This window comes from Callospermophilus lateralis, chromosome 3 (assembly GCF_048772815.1).
Source record: "Callospermophilus lateralis isolate mCalLat2 chromosome 3, mCalLat2.hap1, whole genome shotgun sequence".
NCBI classification, from domain to species: Eukaryota; Metazoa; Chordata; class Mammalia; order Rodentia; family Sciuridae; genus Callospermophilus; species Callospermophilus lateralis.
In genome coordinates this window covers 59594409-59618753 of record NC_135307.1, presented here as the reverse complement: position 1 = coordinate 59618753, position 24345 = coordinate 59594409, and the positions used below count along the sequence as shown (strand labels likewise).

Here is a 24345-nt window from a genome sequence, read left to right as displayed (position 1 = left end):
CCCACGTGTGGTGAAAACGCACGTCTCATTGGTCCCCGCTTGAGGGGCGGGGTTAGAGAGTAGCGGGACCCAGGCACTATTGGGCTAAAGCTGCCACCTCTAGGGGCCGAGCAAAGGGGAGTGGGTGCAGGCGATGATACCGGTGCTGCGTTACCTGGGGGGTGCCTGCGGACGGGCCCGTGGGGGCTTCCCCGGGAGCTTCTCCGGGGTGTGCGGGTCGGCGTCGGGAAGGCCCTGGCCGCTTTGCGGGGGTGTCCGCAGTGCTAGCAGCAGGTGAGTGGCAAATGACCCGCCCCCGCCGCCTGCGCTGCTTTCAGTGGTGCCTCGTGCTGAATTTATACACCTACTGGTACTTCCTTGTCAGGCGGGGTCTGGGAGAAGGTTAGGATCCTGTAGAGCTGGATCTTAGGAGCTATGGAGCTGCGAGTTTATTCGCTGTATTTATGGGCCGGAGGAGAGGCAGTGTTGAGTGGAGGTCAGGAACAGGTCTGGCTTTCCATACACCCTTCCACGTTATGTTCAACTATAGGCGGGTTAATTAAAAGTCTGAATTGTGAATAGGATCTTCGTCTCTCCTGTTCGCGATCGTTTTGAGGATAAAAAGATCTATCACTCTGTAAACAATCAAATATACTGTTTATTAGCTGGTATCTCTGGTGTTGCTTGGATCGGGCTTAAATCGGCCATTTGTCCTTGTGCGAAGCATCTCCGTTGCCTATTAAAAGCCAGTAAAATTCAGTGTCCTGTAATTTGATGTTTGGAGCTCACGTTTGAAACCACTGTCTTTCTGTCCTCTCCTAGATGGAACAGTTTGTGTGAAGGCTTTAAGGGTGGAAAGCTTCTGGTTATTTTGAGGATTAGAAGGTGGGCAATAATGAGTGTGACTGGAGCTTAGCGGAAGACAGGAAGCATGGAATGACACCTGCTATGTTACAACAGGGATTTAATTTTAACTACACACTGATTTTTATTTAAGAGCCATGGGAAACTATTAAAAAGGTTTAAAATAGGGGGGAGATTAAATGTTGTTTCAATTGTTGGTTCTGGTTACTATGTGGTAGTGAATTGGAAAGGGATAGGAGTTAACAGCGTCAATGATTGGTTGTGCCATAAGTAGACCATTCTTTTGGGAAGCCTTTCTTAAGGGAAGAAAAGTAGGTTTAGTGAAATTTTTTAAAATATTTTTTATTTTGAAATAATTATAGATCCATAGGAAGATGCAAAAATAGTACAGAGCCTTCACGCTTCTATGGGCAATGATAACATTTTTACAGAACTGTAAAACAATATCAAAAGTAGAAAATTGATTTGATACTGGCACAATCCACAGACCTTGTACAGGTTTCATTAGTTTTTTACATTCGCTCATTTTTGTGTTTGTGTATGTGTATACAATTTATGCACTTTCTATGCAGTTTAATCATATGTGTTTATTTGTGTAACAAGTCCCTCAATTAAGATATAGAATTGTTCCATATCCCCTTCATATTCACACCCTACAACTTCACTCTTCCTAACCCTTTGCAACCACTAATCCATACTCCATTACTATAATTTTGTCATTTTGATCATGATATATAAATAAAAAACAGTGTGTAACCTTTTGATATTAATTTTTCCTCACACAGCATAATGTCCTTGAGATCTATCAATCCAAGATGTTGCCAATATTGATAGTGGGTTTTTTTTCTTCTCATTTTTGAATAGCATTCCGTGGCACGGATGCATTACAGTTTGTTTAACCATTCACCAGTTGAAGGACCTCTGGACTGTTTGCAGTTTTTGCCTATTATGAATAAAACTGCTATGAACATAAGCTTTCATTTCTTTGGGATAAATGCTCAAGGATGCAGTTGCTGAGTCATGTAGTAAGTGCATATTTAGTTTTTTAAAGAAATCGCCTTACTCTTTGGGAGTGGCAGTAATTAATCTGTAAGTGATCCAGTTTTTCCTCATCCTCACCAGCATGTGGTGTTTTCACTTTTTCATTTTAGTCATTCTGAAAGAGATGTAGTGATATCTCATTGTAGTTTTAATTTGCATTGTCTTACTTCAGTGGTTCTAGCATATTCTGGACCCACTATTTCACAAAATTCCTACCACTGTTTTCTTTTCAACAGAAAAAAAATGTATAAATCCTGGCACAGAAAGATGTTAAAGGCTTAATGTGTTAGGCTGTCCTCAAGAATACTGCGTTTGAATTTTGAAAGGATAGGTGGTAAAGAAAGTATGATGCTTAACACAAAAGTCATCACTGATGTAACTGGCCAAGTGGGGTACTGTAGAGACAGTGCAGCTTAGGTGACCAACCATCCTCCCTGCCAGTAAATAGACTGTAATTAATCTACTGACAAGCATTGTCTGTGATTCTACATGAGAGTGAAACCAAATAGCATAAAACCTAAATGCATATTATTTCAATTATTATAAATTAATAGTTTAATTGTCTGCTAATGATGAAAATTGTGCATGTGAAGTTTGGTGATATCTACTATAAACAAATTTCTTTAAATGCCATTTTTTTTTCCTTAAAGCTCATTTGACCTAGTCATTGTTGGTGGTGGAATTGTGGGCCTTGCCTCTGCCAGAGCACTTATCCTGCGACATCCTACACTTTCAATTGGTGTTCTGGAAAAGGAGAAAGATTTAGGTATGTATGTTATCAGTGTTGATCTTCTGGCTTGCTTATGCACCTGTTCGTTCTGTCAGTTCCAATCAATCATGCCAAATGTCAATGTTAATAGCCTATTTTGGGTTCTCCTAAAAGTGGAACCTGGGACAAGAACTTGTATGTGGGTAATTTATTTGAGAGGTTATCTGAGGAGGCAGGAAGGAGCGAGGGGATGGAGAGAGTAAGACAAGGAAGGAGGGTGCCTTATTGAAGTTGCTTCTGTGAGCTTGATTCCACTGGGACCTCTAAAGAGCTGTGTAATGTTTTCTAGGATTGTGCTTGTTTATCTATCAACTGTTGTCCCTTTTGGTTGCGGATTATCCCTAGTGATGTGGAACAGCCTCTACCCTTCCCCTAAAAGATAGAAAAAATCCTGGGACAGAGTGCAGAGAGTTCTATTGGAAAGTGGTTTGCTGGTTCTAGAGAAGTGAGTTATAATTGAAATCAGAGATAGGCAGGAGCAATGTGACATGGATACCAGGGACAGCTGCTAGAGGAAATTACCAGTAAACTGAAAAAATTGAAGTAGAATTTTAAATGATTTGGTATCTAGTAGCATCAACTGTAATTGTTTCCTCACCTTTTAGATTTTGTGTGAGTCATGGACTTTCTCTTTACATTGTTTCTCTTGTTCTGTAGCTACTCACCAGACTGGACATAACAGTGGTGTCATACATAGTGGAATTTATTATAAACCTGAATCTCTAAAAGCTAAATTGTGTGTACAAGGTGCAGACCTCATCTATGAGTACTGTAACAAGAAGGGAATTTCCTACAAGCAGTGTGGCAAGGTATGATATTTTACTATGGCTTTGACTTATGTGTAATTATTAGCCTTTTCTTCCTGATGTTTTAATGTTGAATTTAAAAAAAAAATGTTTAAACTTTTCCTGTATCTATATAATTTGTGCAATCTAGTATTAGAGATAACAAAAAATGATGATATGACTAATTCCATGTAACTTTTAAAATAATAGCTTCATTAATATGTAATTTACAATTTTAAAGTGTACAGTTCAGTTTTTAGTCTATTCACAAAATTGTGTAACCATCACAATACTATCTAATTTTGGAATATTTTCTTCACCCCAAAAAGAAACCCCGTACCAATTAGCAATCACTCCCATTTCCACCTTCCCTGATCCCTTAGCAACTGAATTGGGTGAATAGTGTATACAATATAGATACACTGGAGAGAGGAATGATTCATATCCTAGACAAGGTGGAACAGAGTTGTGCAAGATTGGATCCTGCTATGCAGAGTGATATGCAGTTTTAAACTTTTAAATTATTTATTTTTGGAATTTTTCATTTTATATTTTTGGACTGTGGTTGACTGCAGATAACTAAAACATCAGAAAATGAAACTGTGGATAAGGGAGAACTGCTGTATTACCCAGGTGATTTGGAATGTTTTATGCCATTCTGTAGGTTTTTCTTTTTTACTTTCATGATGGTGTCCTTTGAAGCACTAAAGTTTTTAATTTTGATAAAGTCCAGTATGTTAGTCAGCTTTTTCATACATTGACCAAAATACCTGAAAAAACAACTTAGAAGAGGAAAAGTTTATTTTGGCTCATAGTTTCGAGGTTCAGTTTCTGATTGGCTGACTCCATGGCTCTGGGCCAAAGATAAGGAGGAATATTCATGACCAAAGGGCACAGTGGAGGAAAGCTCTTCAGCTCCAGACAGCCAGAAAGCAGAGAAAGCAGAAGATCATCTTTCTAGGTCATGCACCCAATGCCCAGGGACCAACCTCCTCCAGCCATGCCCCACCTGCCAAGAGTTAACCACCCAGTTAGTTTAGTCAAAGTAAGGTAGACTAGATTAGATTATATCTCTCACAGTTTTACCATTTTACCTCTGAACTCCCTGCCTTAACACAGGAGTTTTCAGGGACACCTCATATCCAAACCAGAACAGTCCAGTTTATCTTTTTTCTTTTGTTGTTTGTGCTTCTAATATCATATCTAAGAAGTCATTGCCTAACATTAGATCATAAAGATTTTCTCCAGTAATTTCTTCTAAGAGTTTTCCAGCCTTAGCTCTTACATTTTGTAAAGGTAAAATTTTTAAGCTGATTCTAAGCCGCAGAGCCTGAGTTAAAGTGTAAAAGACCGGACATTGTGAAGTTTCTAAACTGCAGGGCTTGGGTTAAAAAGTAAAAGACTAAGTATTGTTAAAGTTCCCCTGCTACCCCCAAAACCTGTAATCCCTGTAGCTGTTAGGACAATACCCGAACTGCCCAGTAAATATTCTCACTGACTCCTCTGGTTGTCTAATAACTTGGGACTCTGTGTAGAATGGCACGTAGGCATCGCAGGACCTAAAACCAATCAGTTTAAATGTGTACCCCCGCTTAGGGGTGACCAATCACCCTTGTCCAATCTGTTCCCACCAATGAATGTACTAATCAGGTTTCAGAGTTGTTGTTCAATTTTCCCGCGCCTCATGATGATTTGTTCTGATGTATGCAAACCCCCCCCCTCTCCAAAAAGTATACTTAAGCTCTGCCTGACCTCTGCTCTGGGCTCTGGGCTGCTCTATCTTCCTGAGTGAGCCTGGAGCCTCAGCATGCTGAATCAATAAAACCCCTTCTGCCAATTGCATGAAGCCGGTCTCTTGTGGTCTCTCCCTCCGACGCTTCGCTGGACCCTTACAGTTTAAGTCTATGATCACTTTGGAATTAATTTTGATATGTGGTATGAGGGAGGGGTTCAACTTCATATTTTACATATAGATACTTAGTTGTGTTGGCATCATTTGTTGGAAAGACTATTCCTTGTACATTAATTGTGTTGGCACCCTTTAGAAATCCATTGAACAAAAAATGTTTATGGATTCTCAGTTCCGTCGATAATATGTGTATCCTTATGCTAGTACAGGAGTTGTGAGTTCTCCAACTTTTTCTTTTTCAAGATTAGTATAGCTTTTCTGGGACCCCAGCCTTTCTAAACAAATTTTGGGGGCAATTTTGTCAATTTCTCCCAAAAGGCAGGTGGGATTATGATAGGAATTATATTGAATATGTAGATCAATTTGGAGAATACTGCCATGTTAACATTATTAAATCTTGCGGTCCGTGAACACAGGATTTCTTTCACTTATTTAGATCTTCTTTAATTTCTTTCAACAATGTTGTATAGTTTTCAGTGTATAGGTCTTGCCCTCTTTAAATAGTTGCCAATGAACCTTTATTTTTAAAGGTTTATTTTTATATGTGGTGCTGAGAATCAAGCCCAGTGCCTCACACATTCTAGGCAAGTGCTCTACCCCTGAGCCAGGAGCCCCTGGAACTATTATTAAGTAAAATAAGAGTTACTTGAACATAAGCCCTGTGATACCATAACAATCAATTCTTTATGTGGTGCTGAGGATCAAACCCAGGGCCTCATGCTGCTAGGCAAGTGCTCTATCACTGAACTACAACCTCAGCCCCAGTCTTGCCCTGAAAGTGAGAAAGCGGAAGCCGGGGGAGCCAGAAACTAAATGAAAGAGGGAGACCAGGCAGGGATACATAAGAGAGTTTATTTATCAGAGCTGATAAATAAAGACCATATCTCCATAGATAGAAAGAGGCAGGACAGGCTTGGATTTGGGGACTTTTATGGCCAGGCTCAGGGATCTGAGCTGGGCAGGTCCTAATGAGGGTGGGTTTAAGGGTGGGGTTGATATGAGGGAGTGGTAATATGTCCTTGGGCAGGAAAGAATGCCTGGTGAAGGGTTGGGTTGGTATGAGGGAGTGGTGATCCTCTCTGGGAAAGGTCCTTGAGTGGGAAAATGGTGGCTGTCATTTAAGCAAGGATCTTACACCCTCTTTTGATTAAATTTGTTTCTTATTGTTTTATTCTTATTGACGCTTTTGTGAGGGAATTGTGTTAGTTTTATTTTTGATTATTCATTGCTAAACATATAGACTATGATTAATTTTTGTATATTGACTTTTTTTTAAAATCCTGAAGTCTTTCCGAACTAATTTATTAGTTCTAATTGTGTATGACTGTGTGAGTATAGGTGTATGTATTTCATAGGCTTTTTTATCTGAAAGATCATGTCATCTACAAATAAATTTTATTACTTTTTCCAGTTTGGTTACTATATTAGGGTTCTTTAGAGGAACAGAACCAACAGGAGACATCTATCTATCTGTGTATACATATATACACACATATATATGTTGTACATATGATTATAAAAAGGGAATTTATTAATTTGGCTTACAGAACCAGAAGCTGGGTAGCCCCTTATCTGTAGGCTGGAGAGATAAGAAACCAGTAGCTGAACAGTCCAAGATGCTGAAGCCTCAGAACAGGAGGGATAAACAGTGCTACCCTAGTCTGGGACTGAAGGCTTCTGGAAACTCCCTGGAGAATCTTTGGCCAAGTCTACTTTGGAAGAGTTGAAGGAGCTTGAGTCTGATGTCTTAAGGCAATTGCAGCAGCAATCAAAAATCCATCAAGAAGAATTGAGCTTGTATCTGTTGCTGCTTCCTTGTTCTTTCCAAATTTTTTCCACCCAAGCCTCCAACCTTTGTCCACACTTAGGGAGGGTCTCCACTTCTGTTCACCATCCCACAGGACCACCATTCCTAGGCACACTTTCATTGACACACCCAGAAGCCTCTTATTCTTAATCATCTCTTAATCCAACCAAGTTGACAATTCAAATTTACCATTACAGAGGCCTTTTATTTATTTATTTTTCTTGCTTAATTTCCTTGGCTAGAATTACCAATACAGTGTTGAGTAGAAGTAGTAAAAGTGGTTGTTTTTGTGTTGCTTTTTTGATCTTTTCCATTTAAGTATGTCGCTAACTGTGGGTTTTTTATTTTGTTTTTGTTTTTGTGGTTTTGGGAGAGTCCCTTTATCAGGCTAAAGAAGTTCCTTTCTACTCCTTGCTTGTGGAATGGTTTTTATTTTTGTTTTTTAATCATGAAAGAATGCTGAAAATTCTCAAATGCCTTTTCTGATTCTATTGAGGTGGTTATGTGGCTTTGAACTTTATTACTATAGTAAATTACATTCATTGGTTTTTGGATGTGAAATTTTTTTTATTTATTTTTTTTTTTGAAGAAATTTTATTTTATTTTATTTTTATTGGTTGTTCAAAACATTACAAAGCTCATGATATATCATCTTTCATACATTTGACTCATTTGGGTTATGAACTCTCATTTTTACCCCAAATATAAATTGCAGAATCACATTACATAATGGCATATGTATTCTGTTGTTGTATTCTGCTACCTTTCCTATCCCCTACTATCCCCCCACCCGTCCCCTCCCATCTTCCCTCTCTACCTCATCTGCTGTTGTTCAATTCTCTCCCTTGTTTCCCGCCCCCTTTCCCCTCACAACCTCTTATATGTAATTTTGTGTAACATTGAGGGTCTCTGTCGGAAGCCATTCTCACACGTGACTGGGTGACTCCCGGTTAGGGTCTGAGGCGCTCTGGCTGTGTCGGAGCTTTCCCGGCCCTCTCCTGTTGAGAGAACCTGTCCGTGTGGGGGTGTAACTGACCACTGACCCCGGAGGCCCAATCACTGACCCTGACCTTGGAGTGCGACTCCCCCTTCAACCTTCATTGGATGGAATTATCCCCTGAATTTCTTGCTCCCCAATAAAAGGCTACTCCCTGGCGTGCTCTCTCTCTCTCTCTCCTGCTAGCCCTGAGTAATCCTTGCTGCCCTGCCGGGCGGTTAGAGCAGGGAACCAGAGAGGGGAGCCGTCTCGGACCTGGTCATAGAAAAAGGTAACTGAGTCTGTGTGTTTATTTCGATCTCACTAGCTAACTTTTATGCCAAGAACCTCATTAATGAAACCATTGCGCTGGCCGCATGGTAAAGGTCTCCTACCATTTCCATATGCTTTTCCTTCTTGGATGTGAAATTGATTTTGCCTTGCTGTGTGATAAATCCTACTAGATCATGAGATGATATTTATATATTACTGCATTTAGTTTTTATATTTTGTTTAGGATTTTTGCACCAGTCTTTATATGGTAGGGCTGAGGGTGCAGCTTGGTGATAGAGTGCATGCTTAAGAGGTGCAGGGCCCTGCGTTTGATCCCCAGCACCCACTCCCCACTCACTCAAATTTTTTTTGTGTGTGTATTTACAAGAAATATTGGTTTGCCACAGTCTGGCTGGGCACAAATAACCGAGCCGCCACAAAGCCTTGTAGATTCAAACAGCAACTCTTTATTCCCCACCTCTCACCGGCACTGCACACACACTCCCTCCACCGGGCTCCGTCGAATCTCCCCGAACAGAGGTGAGGCAAAGAACCTCACCCCCGAACTGGCACCAAGGCCAAATTTGGGGGCCAACAGAGGTGAGGCAAAGAACCTCACCCCCCACACACACTGGTGCAAAGGCCTATCCACAAGTATGGCTGTATGCTGGACCGGTAGTCAGTATGATCCAATTGCAGTGGTACCAACCTAAGACAGGAGGCTGACGCCTAGAGGTCAGCTCATCCGATGACGGGTAAGAACCATATGTTGTATTGGACAACCTAACAGGCACAGTCCCTAAGCCACATTGCTTGTTGTTTAATTAAACAGAAGGGGGGAGATGCTGAGAGCCATAGCCAAGTAGGAATGACGCATGGTATTTTTGGTTGAAAGGTGACGCCAGCAAGCCATTGAGATGATAATGATTATGTTAAGATGTGCATTCAATTGGAGATTAGACCCCTGCTGTCTGCCTCGGCCTGCTACTTTGGAGCTCTCCGGGAGAGTTCCCATTGGTTGGGGAAGTGCAGTAGGAGGGAATTCCGGAGGAGGGAGTTCCTGTCGGTGTAGTGTGTCCCAGGAGAAGGCCGCGTGCGTGGCATTTGCAGGAGTTTTGGAAATAAAGTTTGTTCCTGCTTGAGTGGCTCGTGATTTTGTGCCCAGCCAGACTACGGCATTGAACTCATGGGAACTCCAAAGTAGTGGGCGCCGGAAGCAGCAAGAGCCGCCCTATTGCCTGGCAGTAAAGGTCAAATATGCAATACAATCAATCCGGCATCACAGCAATTATATATAGCTTAACTCAAAACATCATCTCAATGGTTCGCTGGTGAACCTTATAACCATTCCCTCTGGCAAATGCCAGGTGTCATTCTAACTGGGCATTGGTGGGCAATTTCTTGTGTTTGTCTGGGTTAGGTATCAAGATAATATTGGCTTCATAAAATTAGTTAAGCATTTCTTCCTCTGCTGTTTTTTGGAAGAGTTTATGAAGAGTTGGTATTAATTCTTTTTTAAACATTTAATGGCATTCATGAGCAAAACTTTTGATGCCTAGGCTTTTCTTTGTGAGAAGTTTTCAATCTCCTTACTTGTTACAGGTCTGAATAGATTTTCATTTTCTTTTTTCCAATCAGTTTTAGAAGTTTGTGTCTTTCCAAGAGTTTATTCATTTCATCTAGATTACCTTAGTTGTGGGTGGACAGTTGTCATAGCATTTGTATTTATAAGTCTTTATTTAAAGTTGATAGTGATGTCCTTTTTTACATGGTTTTTAAGAATAAAAGTTCATTGTTGTCATTAAAGATGCTTTGAAAATTGTTTTTTATTAATGTGGGAAGTGGCTCTGATGAAATGTTAAGTGAAAAGGGCAAGATAGAAAATTGTACAGTTTTTGTTGTTAAGTTGTAAAAGTTCTTTATGAATTCTGGGTACCAACCAGACCTTTATGAGTTTTATGGGTTACAGATATTTTCTCCCATTCTGTGAATTGTATTTTCACTTTCTATTAGTGTCCTTTTATTTCTGTTCTATTTTTAAGGTTAATGATTTGTTGATTTAAAGGGCCTTTACACCTCAATTAAAGTATTACCTTGGGACTGGGGTTGTAGCATATGTAAGGCACTGTGTTCAATCCTTAGCACCACATAAAAGTAAATAAATAAAATAAAGATATTGTGTCTATCTACAACTAAAAAAACTTGTTTTGTAAGTACTACCTCATGAAATTCTGTTGACTCTGTGGTATGAAATAGTGACTTGTGAATTCTAATGCACCTGTGAATATACATCTGTGCTGTGTTTGCTGGTAACTATTAAATAAGAAGAAATTCACCTTCAGATACTTTGCCCAGAAGTTAAAGATTTTTGAATAAATTTGATGAATATATTGAATATACTAATTATTTTCCTCTGGAACAGAATTCAAAGAAAATACTTTGTAATTTTATTCTAGGAAATAAAAGGGATAGTTTTCTGCCAGTGATTTCCTAATACACTGAATTACCAGCTGTCTTTTGATGTCCTGGTATTTCACATTTCCTTATAGAAATAAGAAGGCCATTTTTGGAAAATGTAAAGGCTAAACAAGCTGTGCTTCTCTTGCCTTTGGGACTGAGGGAGTGGTAATGATAAGAGTTACTTATGACCAAGATGCAAGAAGAGATGATGATAATAGAAATGGAAATTGAAGCTGCATCTCATGACTTAGGGGAAATCTTGTTTTATGTTTATCATTTATTTATATATTTGTAGTTGTAGATAGATAGAATGCCTTTATTTTGTTTATTTTTTTTGGCGGTGCTAAGGATCTAACCCAGTACCTCACATGTTCTAGGCAAGTGCTCTGCCACTGAGCTACAGACTTAGCCTGCAAATTTGTTCTAATTTTATTGTCTTAAGAAAGCTTTTCTTGGGGAATGGGTTGTGGCTCATCAGTAGAGCGCTCACCTGGCATGTACGAGGCCCTGGGTTTGATCCTCAGCACCACATAAAAATAAATAAAATAAAGGTATTGTGTCCAACTATAACCAAAAAATAAAATATTAAAAAAAGAAAGCTTTTCTTGGTAAAGGAAGAAAGTAAAGTTCTATAGAAAGGAGGAAGTAGATACATGAAGAAAAAGTTCTTAATTAAACCTACTTGAGCCATGTAAAAATTTGTGATTTTCATGCACTTTATATCTTTCATAGCTGATGATATACTTAACTTTATTCATGCTTTTTATCATTGTTTTGAAGCTAATAGTAGCTGTTGAACAAGAAGAAATTCCTAGACTTCGGGCCCTGTATGAGAGGGGCCTGCAGAATGGTGTCCAAGGCTTGAGACTGATTCAGCAGGAGGATATAAAAAAGAAGGAGCCATATTGTAGGGTAAGTGATTCATCAGCTCGTGGCCAAAGCATATGGCCAAAGGGATGTTTTCATTTAGGACTCAGTCCTTTTACATGGAGGCTGAGGATTAATTTATAGAAGGCAAGGATCATAAAATCAGATGATCCTGGCACAGATTACTGAAGTGATTGACACAAGAGAGCATTACCACAAAACGGGACACCCAATTTCTTCTTTCTCTGTGAGAAAATATCAAGTCCAAGCAATATAAACAAAGGGAAAAGGAAGTATAGAAATAGGAAGTTGTGTTCCCTAAAACATGTGCTAAAATGTTCCCAGCAGCGTATTTGTGCCCCATCCTGCCAAATATCTATGGCATGTTTGGAAAACATGAATGATGAGGTGTGGTTGGAGCTTAGGGTGTGTAAGAAGAGATAAGAGATAAGACTAGAAAGTGAGGATTAGGCCCATATAAAGAGACTGGCATTCATGCTAATAACTAAAAATTTTCCAGTAGGCATGGAGAACAACTGAAAAATTTTGAAGAGGGTAGCTATAGTGTCTGATCTCTGTTTTGGGAAGATATGCCTGGCATGAATATGAAGGGTAGGCTATAGAATATCTTGGTTAAAATATGCTAAGGTGAAAAATATCTGTATTCTAAAATTTGAATAATAATAGGTTACTCTACATGTAATCTTTCACTGATAATCTTTCAGAGACTTGAGTTCAACCCCAGATTCCAGAAATTATTCCAGTGCATATCTCCTGTTCCCTACTTTCTACCATGTTTGTTATTGGCACTTAGAAAAAGCTGGACTCCAGGCATCTGTCTTAGAGAGCGTGACCTAGAACTCACTGCCAGGTCATGCTTATCAAAAGCTTGCTTTTGAGAGGATAGATAGACTACTTACTCCTTATATCTCTGCAAACCATCTGAGTAGCATACCTACACTGTAGTGTTTTCTTTCCTTGTCCTGCTCTTTAACTCCACTTACTCGCTTTGAATTGTATTTTGCTTTTATGGCATTAGCCTATGGGAAGGGCAGTTGTGTCACTCATTCTGGCCTCTGAGGATGTGGTTGAGGACATATGTTGTTGACTGTTACACAACATCTTGCTCTGAGAACCAGCAGGAGAAATTCCTCACAGATATTAGTTCTGAGAATATTTTTGTTCTTTCTGAGCACAAGTTGGCTTGTTTTATGGACACTGAATCATTTCACTGATTGTGTTCTCCTGTTTGCATTGGCTGCAAGGAAGTTCAGAGACACATGTGTACTCCGGTCTATCTAAGCGTATATCTAAGCATTCTACCACTGAGGTATAACCCTACCCCCCTCCACTGTTTTTTATTTTACTTTTTAAATTCTGAGATAGAAGCTCACCAAGTTGCTCAGGCTGGTCTTATGATTCTCCTGCCTCAGTTTCCCAAGTAGCTGGGATTACAGGTATGTACCACCACCATGCCAGGCAAAATCCAAAACTTTTTGAGCATCACATTGTCGTTTCAGGTTTTGGAGCATTTCAGATCTTGGACTTTCAGATTAGGAATGGTCGACCACTGTACCATTGAGCTACATCTCTAGCCCTTTTTTATTTTTTATTTTGAGACATGGTCTTGCTAAGTAGCTTAGGGCCTTGCTAAGTAGCTGAGTCTGGCCTTGAACTTGTTATCCTCTTGCCTCAGCATCCTGAGTCACTGAGATTAGCAACATGCACCTCCACTGCGCCTAGCTTTATTTTCATGTATTTATGGGACATTTGGGTATTTTCTTTGTGAAGTACCTGAGTCCTCTGCCTATTTTTCTTTTGGGTTTACTGTATTTCTTATAATTATTCTTATTAATTTTAAGAATGTGACTTTTTGTCCAATATATATGCATTTGCAGTCATTTGTATATTAAAATATATATTGCAAATATCTTCTACCTTCCTGTAACTTGTCTTTTTACTTAGCAGAATCTCATAATGTACTTATTTTAGCAATTGATAGATATGTTTCTCTTTTATGTTTAGCGCTTTTTGTGTTCTGTTTTGAGAAATTTTTGCCTATTCCAAGGTCTGGAAGGTACTTTGTGTGTTTTTCTATAAGTTTTATCATTTGGAATTGACTTTCAAATATGGTATGAGATATGGATCAAGGCAAATTTTTTCCCCACTATAGATATCCAGTTAACTCTGCACCGTTTATCAAAAAGACCATTATTTTACCACTGCCCTGCAGTATTTTCTTTGTGTATTTTCTGTATATGTGTAGATGTATCTCAACTTTGTTCTGTCCCATTTCTTCTTTTACTGCTACCATAATGTCCTAATTACAGTAGTTCCAATGAAAAGTATTCCATTGGAGCTCAGCAGAGGTTGGCTCTAGAAGCAGAAAGGGGATAAGTATAGCTGAGTGTGGTGGCATATACCTGTAATCCCAGCAATTAGGGAGATTGAGGCAAGAGGATTGCAAGTTCAAGGTCAGCCTCAGCAATTTAGCAAGACTCTCAGCAATTTGGCAAGACCCTGTCTCAAAAAAAAAAAAAAGTATGTATATATACATGTCAGTGGTAAAGCACCCCTTGGTTCAATCGACCCCAGTACCAAAAAAAAGAAAAAAGAAAAAGAAAAAGACTAAGGAAAGCAGAAATAAGGAACAAAACAGATGAGTTGTTTCCAAGTTAACTCTCTGAGTCATTGTACCCCAAATACTATATATAGGTTAAAATTAAGTTATAACTATTGACCTGTAATTCAGGGATTGTGGGGTGGTGAGTAGGGCTAATGTAGTCTTACATGTAACAACTTGTATTGAAACAGAAGGAATGATATATTTAACAAATGCCCTCATAATCTGGAAATAAGACTATGAGGAATACAATGAAGTTTGCCAAATGTCACTTTCAGTTTGTGAAAAAAAGCCTGATTTTGTTAGCTTTTACCCTTAGCATGATCTGGTCACACAGAAACATTAGTACAGGCTGGGTAGCAAAGTCAAAAGCTTTTAAGGGCTAAGTTTGTAATGAGGTTGGTGAGTTGGGTGGTGAATTCAAGAGTGAGATGTTTAAAATAATATTATTTCAGATTACTTTATTTTTTTTAATATTTATTTTTTAGTTTTAGGTGGACACAATATTTTATTTTACATTTAATTGGTGCTGAGGATCAAACCCAGTGTCTCAAGCATGCTAGGCAAGCACTGTACCACTGATCCATAACCCCAGCCCCTTAGATAATATTTTAAAACAGCAACAACAAACTTGTTGTATTGGCCAAGCAAGAGGACAGCAGAATTTACTGTTGCATTCAGCATTTGGAAATGTTATCCTGGGAAGCAGTTATCCTCTTATAGGATATTTGGAGAACTGATATAGTCATAGACTTAGTAAGGCAACAGAAAATGGTGTCATTACCAAGGTGCTATTACCAGAAGTAGTTTGTACTTAGTGTGTGAAATTCTACTCTTAATCCTTTTCTTCAGATTTAGAAAAGGCCAATGGCTCATTCAACATTTACTTCAAAGAATAAAATAAGCATGGATTTAGGTCATTTATCTACAGAGTTTGGACATGTCTTTTGGGGCCAAAAACATAAATAAAGAAATAGGTTGTTAATTCTTCCTATTTCCCAAAGAGAAAGTTTGATTTAATCACAAAATCTCCATTCCATATTTGTAGTCTTGAAGATAGGACTGCAGCAGTCAATTCAGGGCTTTGCAAATATTGTGAATAGCTACTAGAATGATGCTCTGTTTTCAGTGTGGGCATTGTATGATACACCACTGGGGACATTTCAGTAGAGTCTGCTTACATATAACTTTTTGGAATTCAACTCAGAATCATATATGTTAGGGGATGAATAAAACTGGGAAAATCAGTGTAGCAGCTAGAAGAGCCTGGCAAAAATTTTCCGTTAAAGAGGAGCATTGTTTCCTGATAATAGAGATTTTCTTATTTAGCTAGTGTTATTTCTCTTCTTTGATAAAAACAATATATATGTGTTCATTAACAAATGTAAGCACTTAATGGAACAAACTTCTCTGTTATTTTTTTGGACTATCAGATTTTTGTCAAACAATGTTAACGTGTGTTTTCCATCAAAATAAACAAGAAAAAATTCAACCAAAAATAAAATTTTGAACAAACCCTACTGATTCTTGTTTGTATCATTTAACTTTTTTATAATTCTGTCCTAGGGTCTAATGGCTATTGATTGTCCATATACTGGCATTGTCAACTATCGGCAGGTAGCTTTGTCATTTGCCCAGGATTTCCAAGAAGCTGGTGGGTCTGTCTTGACTAATTTTGAAGTAAAAGATATTGAAATGGCTAGAGAAAGCCCTCCAAGAAGTATAGATGGTAAGCCATCTTTGTTTTTTCTTATTGAATAATTTCATTGACTTTTTCAAAAACTTGGGATTGTTTTTGTCTGGGGTAGTATAGTAGGAAGGCCACCAGGAGATAGGCTAGTAGGGTGCAGAGTGAGAGGGGGTGCAGAAGGAACAAGGGAGAGATTGGACATAGGAGAGCCAGAACTCTTGGAGGGTTTTGTGCTGAAAGAACTAGGCACTGTTTAGACATTCTGACTAGTGCTTAAAATCTGAACTGCCACAACTGCTTATAGATAATTAGCACCCAAATACTTCTCCATCCTACAGGTTAGAGTCAGAATCTCCTGGTAATGCTTGTTAAAAATATAGACTTAGCATCACCTAGACTTATTGAAACAGACTATTCGGGGATAAGGCCTCAGAATAGGTAGCAGTTAGGGATTTTTGAACATACCCAAGCTCTAGAATGGCAACTAAGATCGTAAGAAAACTCAGCCATTCGGAACAGCCCCACTTTAGACTGCACTTTGATTTTGTTTTGCTTTGAGGACATTATTATTTTTTTTCTTTTCTTTTAACCAAATGAAAGATTTGGAAGCCCTCTATTTGCTACAGGGAAGTTTGGAGGAGAAAAAAAGTAGCGTACAGTTATTTCTTCCTTGACAGATTTTAAAGGAGATCTAGGCCATCTAAATCATTCTCTCAGTGTTCTAAATTCTAAGATGATGAACAAAATTGTTAATAAGGCCATCATACGTAAGTAGCTTAATAAGTCATATTCATGATACAGGTAGATTATAAATTTTATTTGCTCTACATTTGCTTTATAAAACTTTAAGCTCCCATGTATCTGAGAGGAAACTAAATTTTATAAATGGTTAGTTTATTATTGGAATTCTTTTGTGTCATGATAACTCTTGCTAAACAACCCAGACCTTGCAAGGAATCAGGTAATCATCATTCAAGACACTAAGGTTTCTCATATCATAGTCCTGTAGTGATTTATGATGATGCGTTGTACAACATGATTTCTAGGACTGTGGTTCATTGAAAAGCTGGGACTGTCTGTTGGAGCCAAGGTATAGGATTGTTTATAAGCATAGATTAAATTTGTTAAAATAAAACAAGCTAAAAGACATACTTGTCAGGTATATATTGTCAAGCATGGACTAGTATAATCTTGCTGGTAAAAAGTTTCAGAATGAAAAGTAGGGCTGAGTTATGACAAAAGAAATTCGTTTAAATTGGTTACTATTATATTTCAAGTAATGGTGGCCTCCTTTTGCTAATTCTTTTTTCTTTTTTTTCAGGGATGAAATATCCAATTATGGTAAAGAATACAAAGGTAAAGATTCTTAAAACTGATATCCACTTTCTTCTTTTTGTGTGTGTGTGGGGACACCTTTATCACTCTGTCAACTTGTCTACATTTACTACACTCTCTACTATTTCTGAGACTTTCCTTCATTTTCACATAGTCTAAAGCAAGAACTACTGAATGACACAGAGCGTTGGATTTCCTGAGTCCTCAAGGTTCAGCCAGGGGAGCTGAGTCACTCATGAGTTATAGGATTTATGGTAGGAATTAGACCTTACACAATTGTGTGAGGAAATGGGGTTCAGAAGGGAATTGGTGGATAAGAGGCTCTTCATGCATTCTGAGATGTCAACCATCCAGATCTTGAGGTGGGACTTCAAATGGGAAGCTTTTGAGATCTGTGGAAAGCTCTTTGCTCTGTGTGTATACCCAAGTAGTGGCCCAGGGCAGCTCTTAGTAGTTGGGAAATAGAGCTGGATATGGAGCTGGATTCCCTAGGCAGTGAGTGTATGTCTGTCACCACATTGGACTAGAATTTTTAGAAACTAATGACGGCCACTTTGCCTCTGCCTGCCAAGTCATATACAGTTCCTGCTTTGGCCAGCTTTAGTTTACAAGCATGTAGAGGAGAGATTCTGTCAAACATGGTCCCCAGCTTGATCAAAGCAACATAGTATGGAATCATTGCTTATTTTCTAGTAGATGTATTTCTCCCTTGGAAACTCAGACTTTTAAATCATGAGAGCTACAGATTAAAGAGATAGAGAGCAGAAAACTGACTAGTAAATTATTGAGGTAATAGTAATGAGCTACTCCCATTTCCACCTTTTGATTTTTGACCTGTGACTCTGGCTATGGGAGAAACAATGCTATATTTTAGTTAGAGTACATTTAGTATCTTGGAGGACATTGCCCCAGCCCTCTTAAGTATTGCTGTTATTTAATCTTCAAAAGCCCATTCCACTTGTTGCTACCCATTGGCTGCAGGATGATGGGAAAATGGCAAAATGAATAAATTCCATGAGCGTAAGCTGATTGCTACACTTCATTTACTGCAAAATAATTTCATTGAATTAGAAGCAATGTTTCTGTGTAAATAAAATGATGGTGGTCCTACACGTTCATGGATGGTGGTTTCAGCAGAAGAATTGCAGTAGGGAAGACAAATATATATACAGAGTGAGTGTCTATTCCAGCAAAAACTACATTCTGCCTTTTCTATGGGGGAAGTGGTTCAGGAACCCCGTCAGGTATTCCATTGATCTCTGTAGACAGGCTGTAGACAGATCAGCCTTTGTGAATAAGTCCATTTTTATCTTTACAGTTTTATTGAGTTTTAATTGACAAGTAGAGTTATATATATTTAATATATACAATGTGTTGATTTGATGTATGTTTATGATATGAAATGATGACTACAGTGAGGTTTGTGAACATATTTATTACCTCACAAAATTACCGTTTGTGTGTTATGAAGACACTTAAGATGTGTTATCTTGGGGTTGGGGTAGAGTGCTTGCCTAGCATGAGTGAGGCACTGGGTTTGAGCCTCAACACCACATAAAACAGATAAACAAATAAAATAAAGGTATTGTGTTCATCTACAACTAAAAAAAATGTTTTAAAAGATCTGTTATCTTAACCAAATTTCAAATATGCCATACAAGTATTATTAACTATAGTCATCCTGCTGTACATTAGATCTCCAACACTTATTCATCCTATATCTGAAAGTTTATATCTTTTGACAAATATCTCCTCATTCCCACCCACTCCCTACTGCTTATCCATAGCAACCACAATTCTACTTTGTTGCTATGAATTCCCTTTTTTAGATTTCACATGTAAGTGATATCATACAGTATTTGTCTTTCATCATCTGACTTATTTTCACTTAGCACAATATCGTTCAGACTCATCCATGCTATCAGAGATGGATGGATTTCCTTCTTACCTCTTTGTCTGTTAATGGATACTTAGGTTGTTTCCATGTCTTGGCTGTTTCGAATATGCTATAATAAATATGAGAATAAAGATGTTTCTTCAACTTCTTTACCCTTGGGAGCTTTTTTGGAATGTTCTATTCACATATATTTTCTTCTAAGCTCCTTTTTCTGACCATCCAGCCAAACCATTAGTTATTGCACATGAAGCAGCATAGATCCATATATCTGGCCATCTCTCCTAGGTAAATGGTGCTAGAATGTTCTACAGAACCATTTGTAAATCATATCTGTAGTTTTTCTTCTTTGATCAACTGGTCATAGTGTACTCTCCATGTGGCCATTGGTGCAGATTGAGAGGAAGAAGGAAATTTAGTGGGATTAGGCATTGCAAACCACTTGCCTCTGTAATTTATATGTGCCTTCAGGACCTACAGTCCTGATCTTCTATAGTATACTTCCTCTTGATGAAAGGAGGCTACTGTACACACCCAGGTTTGTGGATTGGTGAGTCAGATAGCATCCAATTAATAATGGGTAGTTGGCATGGTAACTTAATGACCTGTGGTCAAGTGTTTAGTCAAAACCAAAAGCACTTTCTCAAGAAGGATTATTATCTACAGAGGATGGTGGAAATTTTCCGTGAAAATCCTAGAGTTTTGTATGATTTTTTTTATGATTTGGGTATGCCAAAGGCTTTGTAAAACATCACTGTCTGTTAACACACTTCAGTTACTATTAGACCTGCTGGATCATGTAGCCCAAGTGGCAGAACAACCAGTGTTTCCATTCAAAGAAGTATTGTAAATCTGTTTATGTGCCTGCCCTTATTTTTGGAGATTTTTCACAAGAGTTTAGAATCATGTAATGGAAAACACGTAGAGGTCTATGGGATATCAGTGGTTATATATTTTACTCAGAGTTACTATAGTTGTTGCCTTTTAGTGGGTCTGGGGAGGTTATTGAGGATAGAACCCAGGGGTACTCTGCCACTGAGTTATATCACCAGTCCTCTCTATTCTTTATTTTGAGACATAGTCTTGCTAAGTTATCCAGATGGCCTTAAACTTGTACTCTTCCTGTCTCAGACTTCCACATGGCTGGGATTATAGGCACATGCCACTTGTTGCTTTTTTTAAAATTTATTTTTTAGTTATAGTTGGACACAATACCTTTATTTTATTTATTTATATGTGGTGCTAAGGATCAAACCCAGGCCCTTATACTGCTAGACAAGCACTTTACTGCTGAGCCACAACCCTAGTCCCCTTGCTTGTTGCTTTTTATCTTGGCCTTTTCCTGTAGTTTAGTTTGGGGGTTCAAATTCAAGTTTTTGAGTTTACCTATCAGGTTAAACAAATGTACTTCATGAAAGGTTAAAAAAAATTTAAACATTTAAAATAAACTTTTGGAGAGAGGCAAATTAAGAATTTATACATTAGAGGGGCTGGGGTTGTATTTCCAGTTAGAGTGTTTGCCTAGCACATGTGAGTCACTGGGTTTGATCTTCAGCACCACATAAAAATAAATGAATAAATAAGTGTATTGTGTCCATCTACAATAAAATATTTTTTAAAAGAATTTATACATTAGATAGGAAACCGTCTTTTCACTTTCAAAAGAACTATAGAAATGCATAATGTTTACCTAAATTTCATTATGGAAGTGAAATTAATATTTTACCAAATTTAATTATTGTTTCATCTACAGCATAACATGATTTCAGAGACTTACCATTTTTAATCATTTCTTTATTTGGAACTGTTGCCTGAGTTTTTAAAAATAGAACTATTGCATGCTGGTACAATCTTAAGCATTTTGCTGTTATCTATATATTTATCATAAGATTTATCTACATTTTATGATCCCAGAACATAAAAATTGCTGACTTTTAAGTATGAACCGGTAGATTCGTATCACACAAAAGTATTTCCTGTATTTCTGGTATATAACTCTAGATGAACAGGAAAGATATTAACCTCGAGATCCTCCTGCCTTAGCCTATTTAAAAGGAATCATTTTGTTGTTGTTGTCATTGACGTAGCCCTTTTGACTTCAGGGATCTCAAAACTATCATGATTTAGTCTAATTTGAATTCAGTATAGAGAAATTTCATATGATTTTTCTTAAAAAATATGACTAATATAATTCTTGAAAAGAGGCTTACTTTTCTAGCAAGGGGGAAAAATAGGACACATATAGAGTAAAAAATATAGTTCAATAAAATAAAAAATATAGTTCAATAAAACAGATGATGGCAAAAAAGAAAATGTTGAGATGAGAACTCTGAGGCTTCAGAAATAAGTCATTTGGGAATAAGAGCAAGAAGTTACCAGGAGCAAGTAGGTGGGCATGATGGTATGTGTCCATAGTCCCAGCTACTTGGAAGACAGAGGTAGGAAGAATAATTTGAGCCTAGGAGTTTGAGACTAGCCTAGGCAACATAGTAAGACCCCATCTCAAAAGAAGAAGAATGAGAAGAAAAGGAAGAGGAAGAGGAAGACAAGGAGGAGGGGGAGGGGGAAGAGAAGGAAAGGAAAGAATCCAGATGACAATCACAAAATAAAATTTGTGGAAAAATTATAACAGTCCAAGATTAGCATTCTTCTAATACTTAAAGCAAACCTTGGGTGTAGAGTAAATGGCTCCTTGTAAATGAGAATAGAGTTGATGATATTTCTAGAGTAGCCTCAGTTTGAAAAATAGATCCTGATCAGGAAGGACACAGTGGTTGGAGGGTAGTTAGAGTTGGAATTGAACAGGATTATTGAGTGTGGAGCAATCCAAGACTAACAAAGCTATTACTCAGGACTAGAGAAGTACCAGATGCTGTGATGCACCCCTGTAGTCCCAGCCATTTGGGAGGCTGAGACAGAGAATCGTACATTTGAGGCCAGCCTCAGTAATTTAGGGAGAACTGTGTCAAAAAAAAAAAAAAAAAAGAGAGAGAGAGAGAGAAGAAAAACGAGGTTGGGGGTGCGTGCTGGAGGGTAGAGAATCTGTCTGAAATACAGAGGTGAAGGTCAGAACTAAATGAAATTTGCTTCTTCCTGCAACAAATAATTGGAAATTCCATCCTAGGTCCTAGTAGAATAGGTGTGCGTATGTGAGCATGCATGTGGAGCTTAAGTATCTTTGCTGGGTCAACCATTCTTGTCTCTAATATAAAGTACAAAATTTAAGGTGATCTTCTCTTGTATGCCACTATCCTAAGTTTCTAGGTTGTCGCCTCAATGCTGAAGAGTTTATTTTGCTGACACATTTCCTCTTTTTGAAAAAGCTGGGTGCAGTGGCACAAACCTGTAACCTCAGCTGCTCAAAAGGCTGGGGTGGGGGGATTGAAGTTCAAGGACAACTTCAGCAATTTAGCAAGAACCTGTCTGAAAAATTTTTTTTCTTAATATTTTTTGTTGTCAATGGACCTTTATTTTATTTATTTACATGTGGTGCTGAGAATCAAACCCAGTGCCTCACACGTGCTAGGCAAGTACTCTCCCACTGAGCCACCGCCCCAGCCCCTCAAAATTTTTTTTTTTTAAAAACTCATTTCTATAACTTTACTTTTTTTCCTATTATGTGTCTTTCCTTTTTTGACCCATTCTTCTCCCTCTTTATACAGATACATTATTTTTTAAAAATAATGCTGTATTTTTATTAACATGTATTAATTATACCTAGTGATGAATTCAGTGTGATATTTCCTCACATGCATATATCATATACAGATAACATCTAACCTCCGTGTATCCAGTATCCCCAACCTCTATTAATCACTCTTCTACATTCAGGTCAACCTTTCTTTTAAGCTTCCACACACAGAAAGGCAAGTACCACCTGTTCTCTCTCAAATATGGAAGCTAATCATTCTCTTTTATTTTGCACTAGGGAGAGGAAATTCAGTGTCAGTATGTTGTGACATGTGCAGGACTTCACTCAGATCGTATTTCAGAGTTAAGTGGCTGCAGTCCTGATCCTCAAATTGTACCATTCCGGGGAGATTACCTGCTCTTGAAGCCAGAAAAATGCTATCTTGTAAAAGGAAATATTTATCCGGTGGGTAATGAAATGTTTTCTGACTTCTTAACTCTTCTCAAGTTGGTTGTAAACATAAAAAACATGAAAACTTTTATCTGTTTCAAAAGTAAGGAGGAGGTTTGGAGGGCTATTTATGCAGGCATTTCCTCTGTTGCTCTTGTGGTTAAACCCCTAAATATTAATTCTAATATCTTGATCATTAAGTGGTAATTAATTGCCCACAGGTACACATCTCCATAAGGCATGAATGTATCATAGGCAGTGTATCAAAAAGGAACCAGATTCTTCCTCCTCTCTGGTGGAGGGACTAATAATAAGACAAGTTTCCCTTACAGAAATCCCAGATATCCAACTGTCTTTCTCAGTTTATTGTCTATAGGTACAGAAAAGGGATATGGCTACTCTGAAGTTCTGGGAACAGAACACAGAATCGTTTAAATAAAAGGCTCATTTTTCTGTCTCAGACTAAACTGGAAATGAATGAATACCTTAAAGTATGAGGTTGAAGCAGATGAAATTGATTCAACTAATATTTAGCTATTTGATTTTTTTTACTTGGTGTTTTTTGCAATGCCAAAGCACCAAATTCATCTGCTTCAACATTAAATATTCCTAGGCTGGGGATGTGGCTCAAGCGGTAGCACGCTCGCCTGGCATGCGTGTGGCCCAGGTTCAATCCTCATACAAACAAAGATGTTGTGTCCGCCAAAAACTAAAAAATAAATATTAAAATTCTCTCTCTCTCTCTCTCTAAAAAAAAAAATTAAATATTTCCACTTGACAAAAGTCTGTGATATGAATGTTAGTGTTTTTTTTTTTTTTTTCCTGGCAGCCATGGTTTTATTTGCCAGTCACAGGTATCCCTAGTTCTAGAGAGAAGTGATAATCGAAGGAAGAGAATGGGATAGCATGTGTTAATGTCAATAGCATCAGTGTTTCCTGGATGGCATTTCTAAGCAAAAGCACGGCAATAGAAAAGCATATCAGAATATAGT

The 24345-nt window shown here is 38.0% G+C and overlaps 1 protein-coding gene across 3 annotated transcripts in view; it reads left to right on the top strand.

Annotated features, from left to right (window-relative positions):
• Nucleotides 1-68: 68 nt before the first annotated feature.
• The window catches only part of L2hgdh (L-2-hydroxyglutarate dehydrogenase), a 40309-nt gene continuing 16032 nt past the window's right edge, over nt 69-24345 (top strand). For all 3 annotated transcript variants that reach the window (XM_076850263.1, XM_076850264.1, XM_076850265.1), the window contains exons 1-7: nt 69-273; nt 2535-2650; nt 3311-3462; nt 11644-11775; nt 15920-16082; nt 17365-17399; nt 23201-23368. In XM_076850263.1, the coding sequence (XP_076706378.1) occupies nt 134-273; nt 2535-2650; nt 3311-3462; nt 11644-11775; nt 15920-16082; nt 17365-17399; nt 23201-23368 (906 nt within the window). In that variant the 5' untranslated portion in view covers nt 69-133. The remainder of the gene's footprint in view (nt 274-2534; nt 2651-3310; nt 3463-11643; nt 11776-15919; nt 16083-17364; nt 17400-23200; nt 23369-24345) is intronic.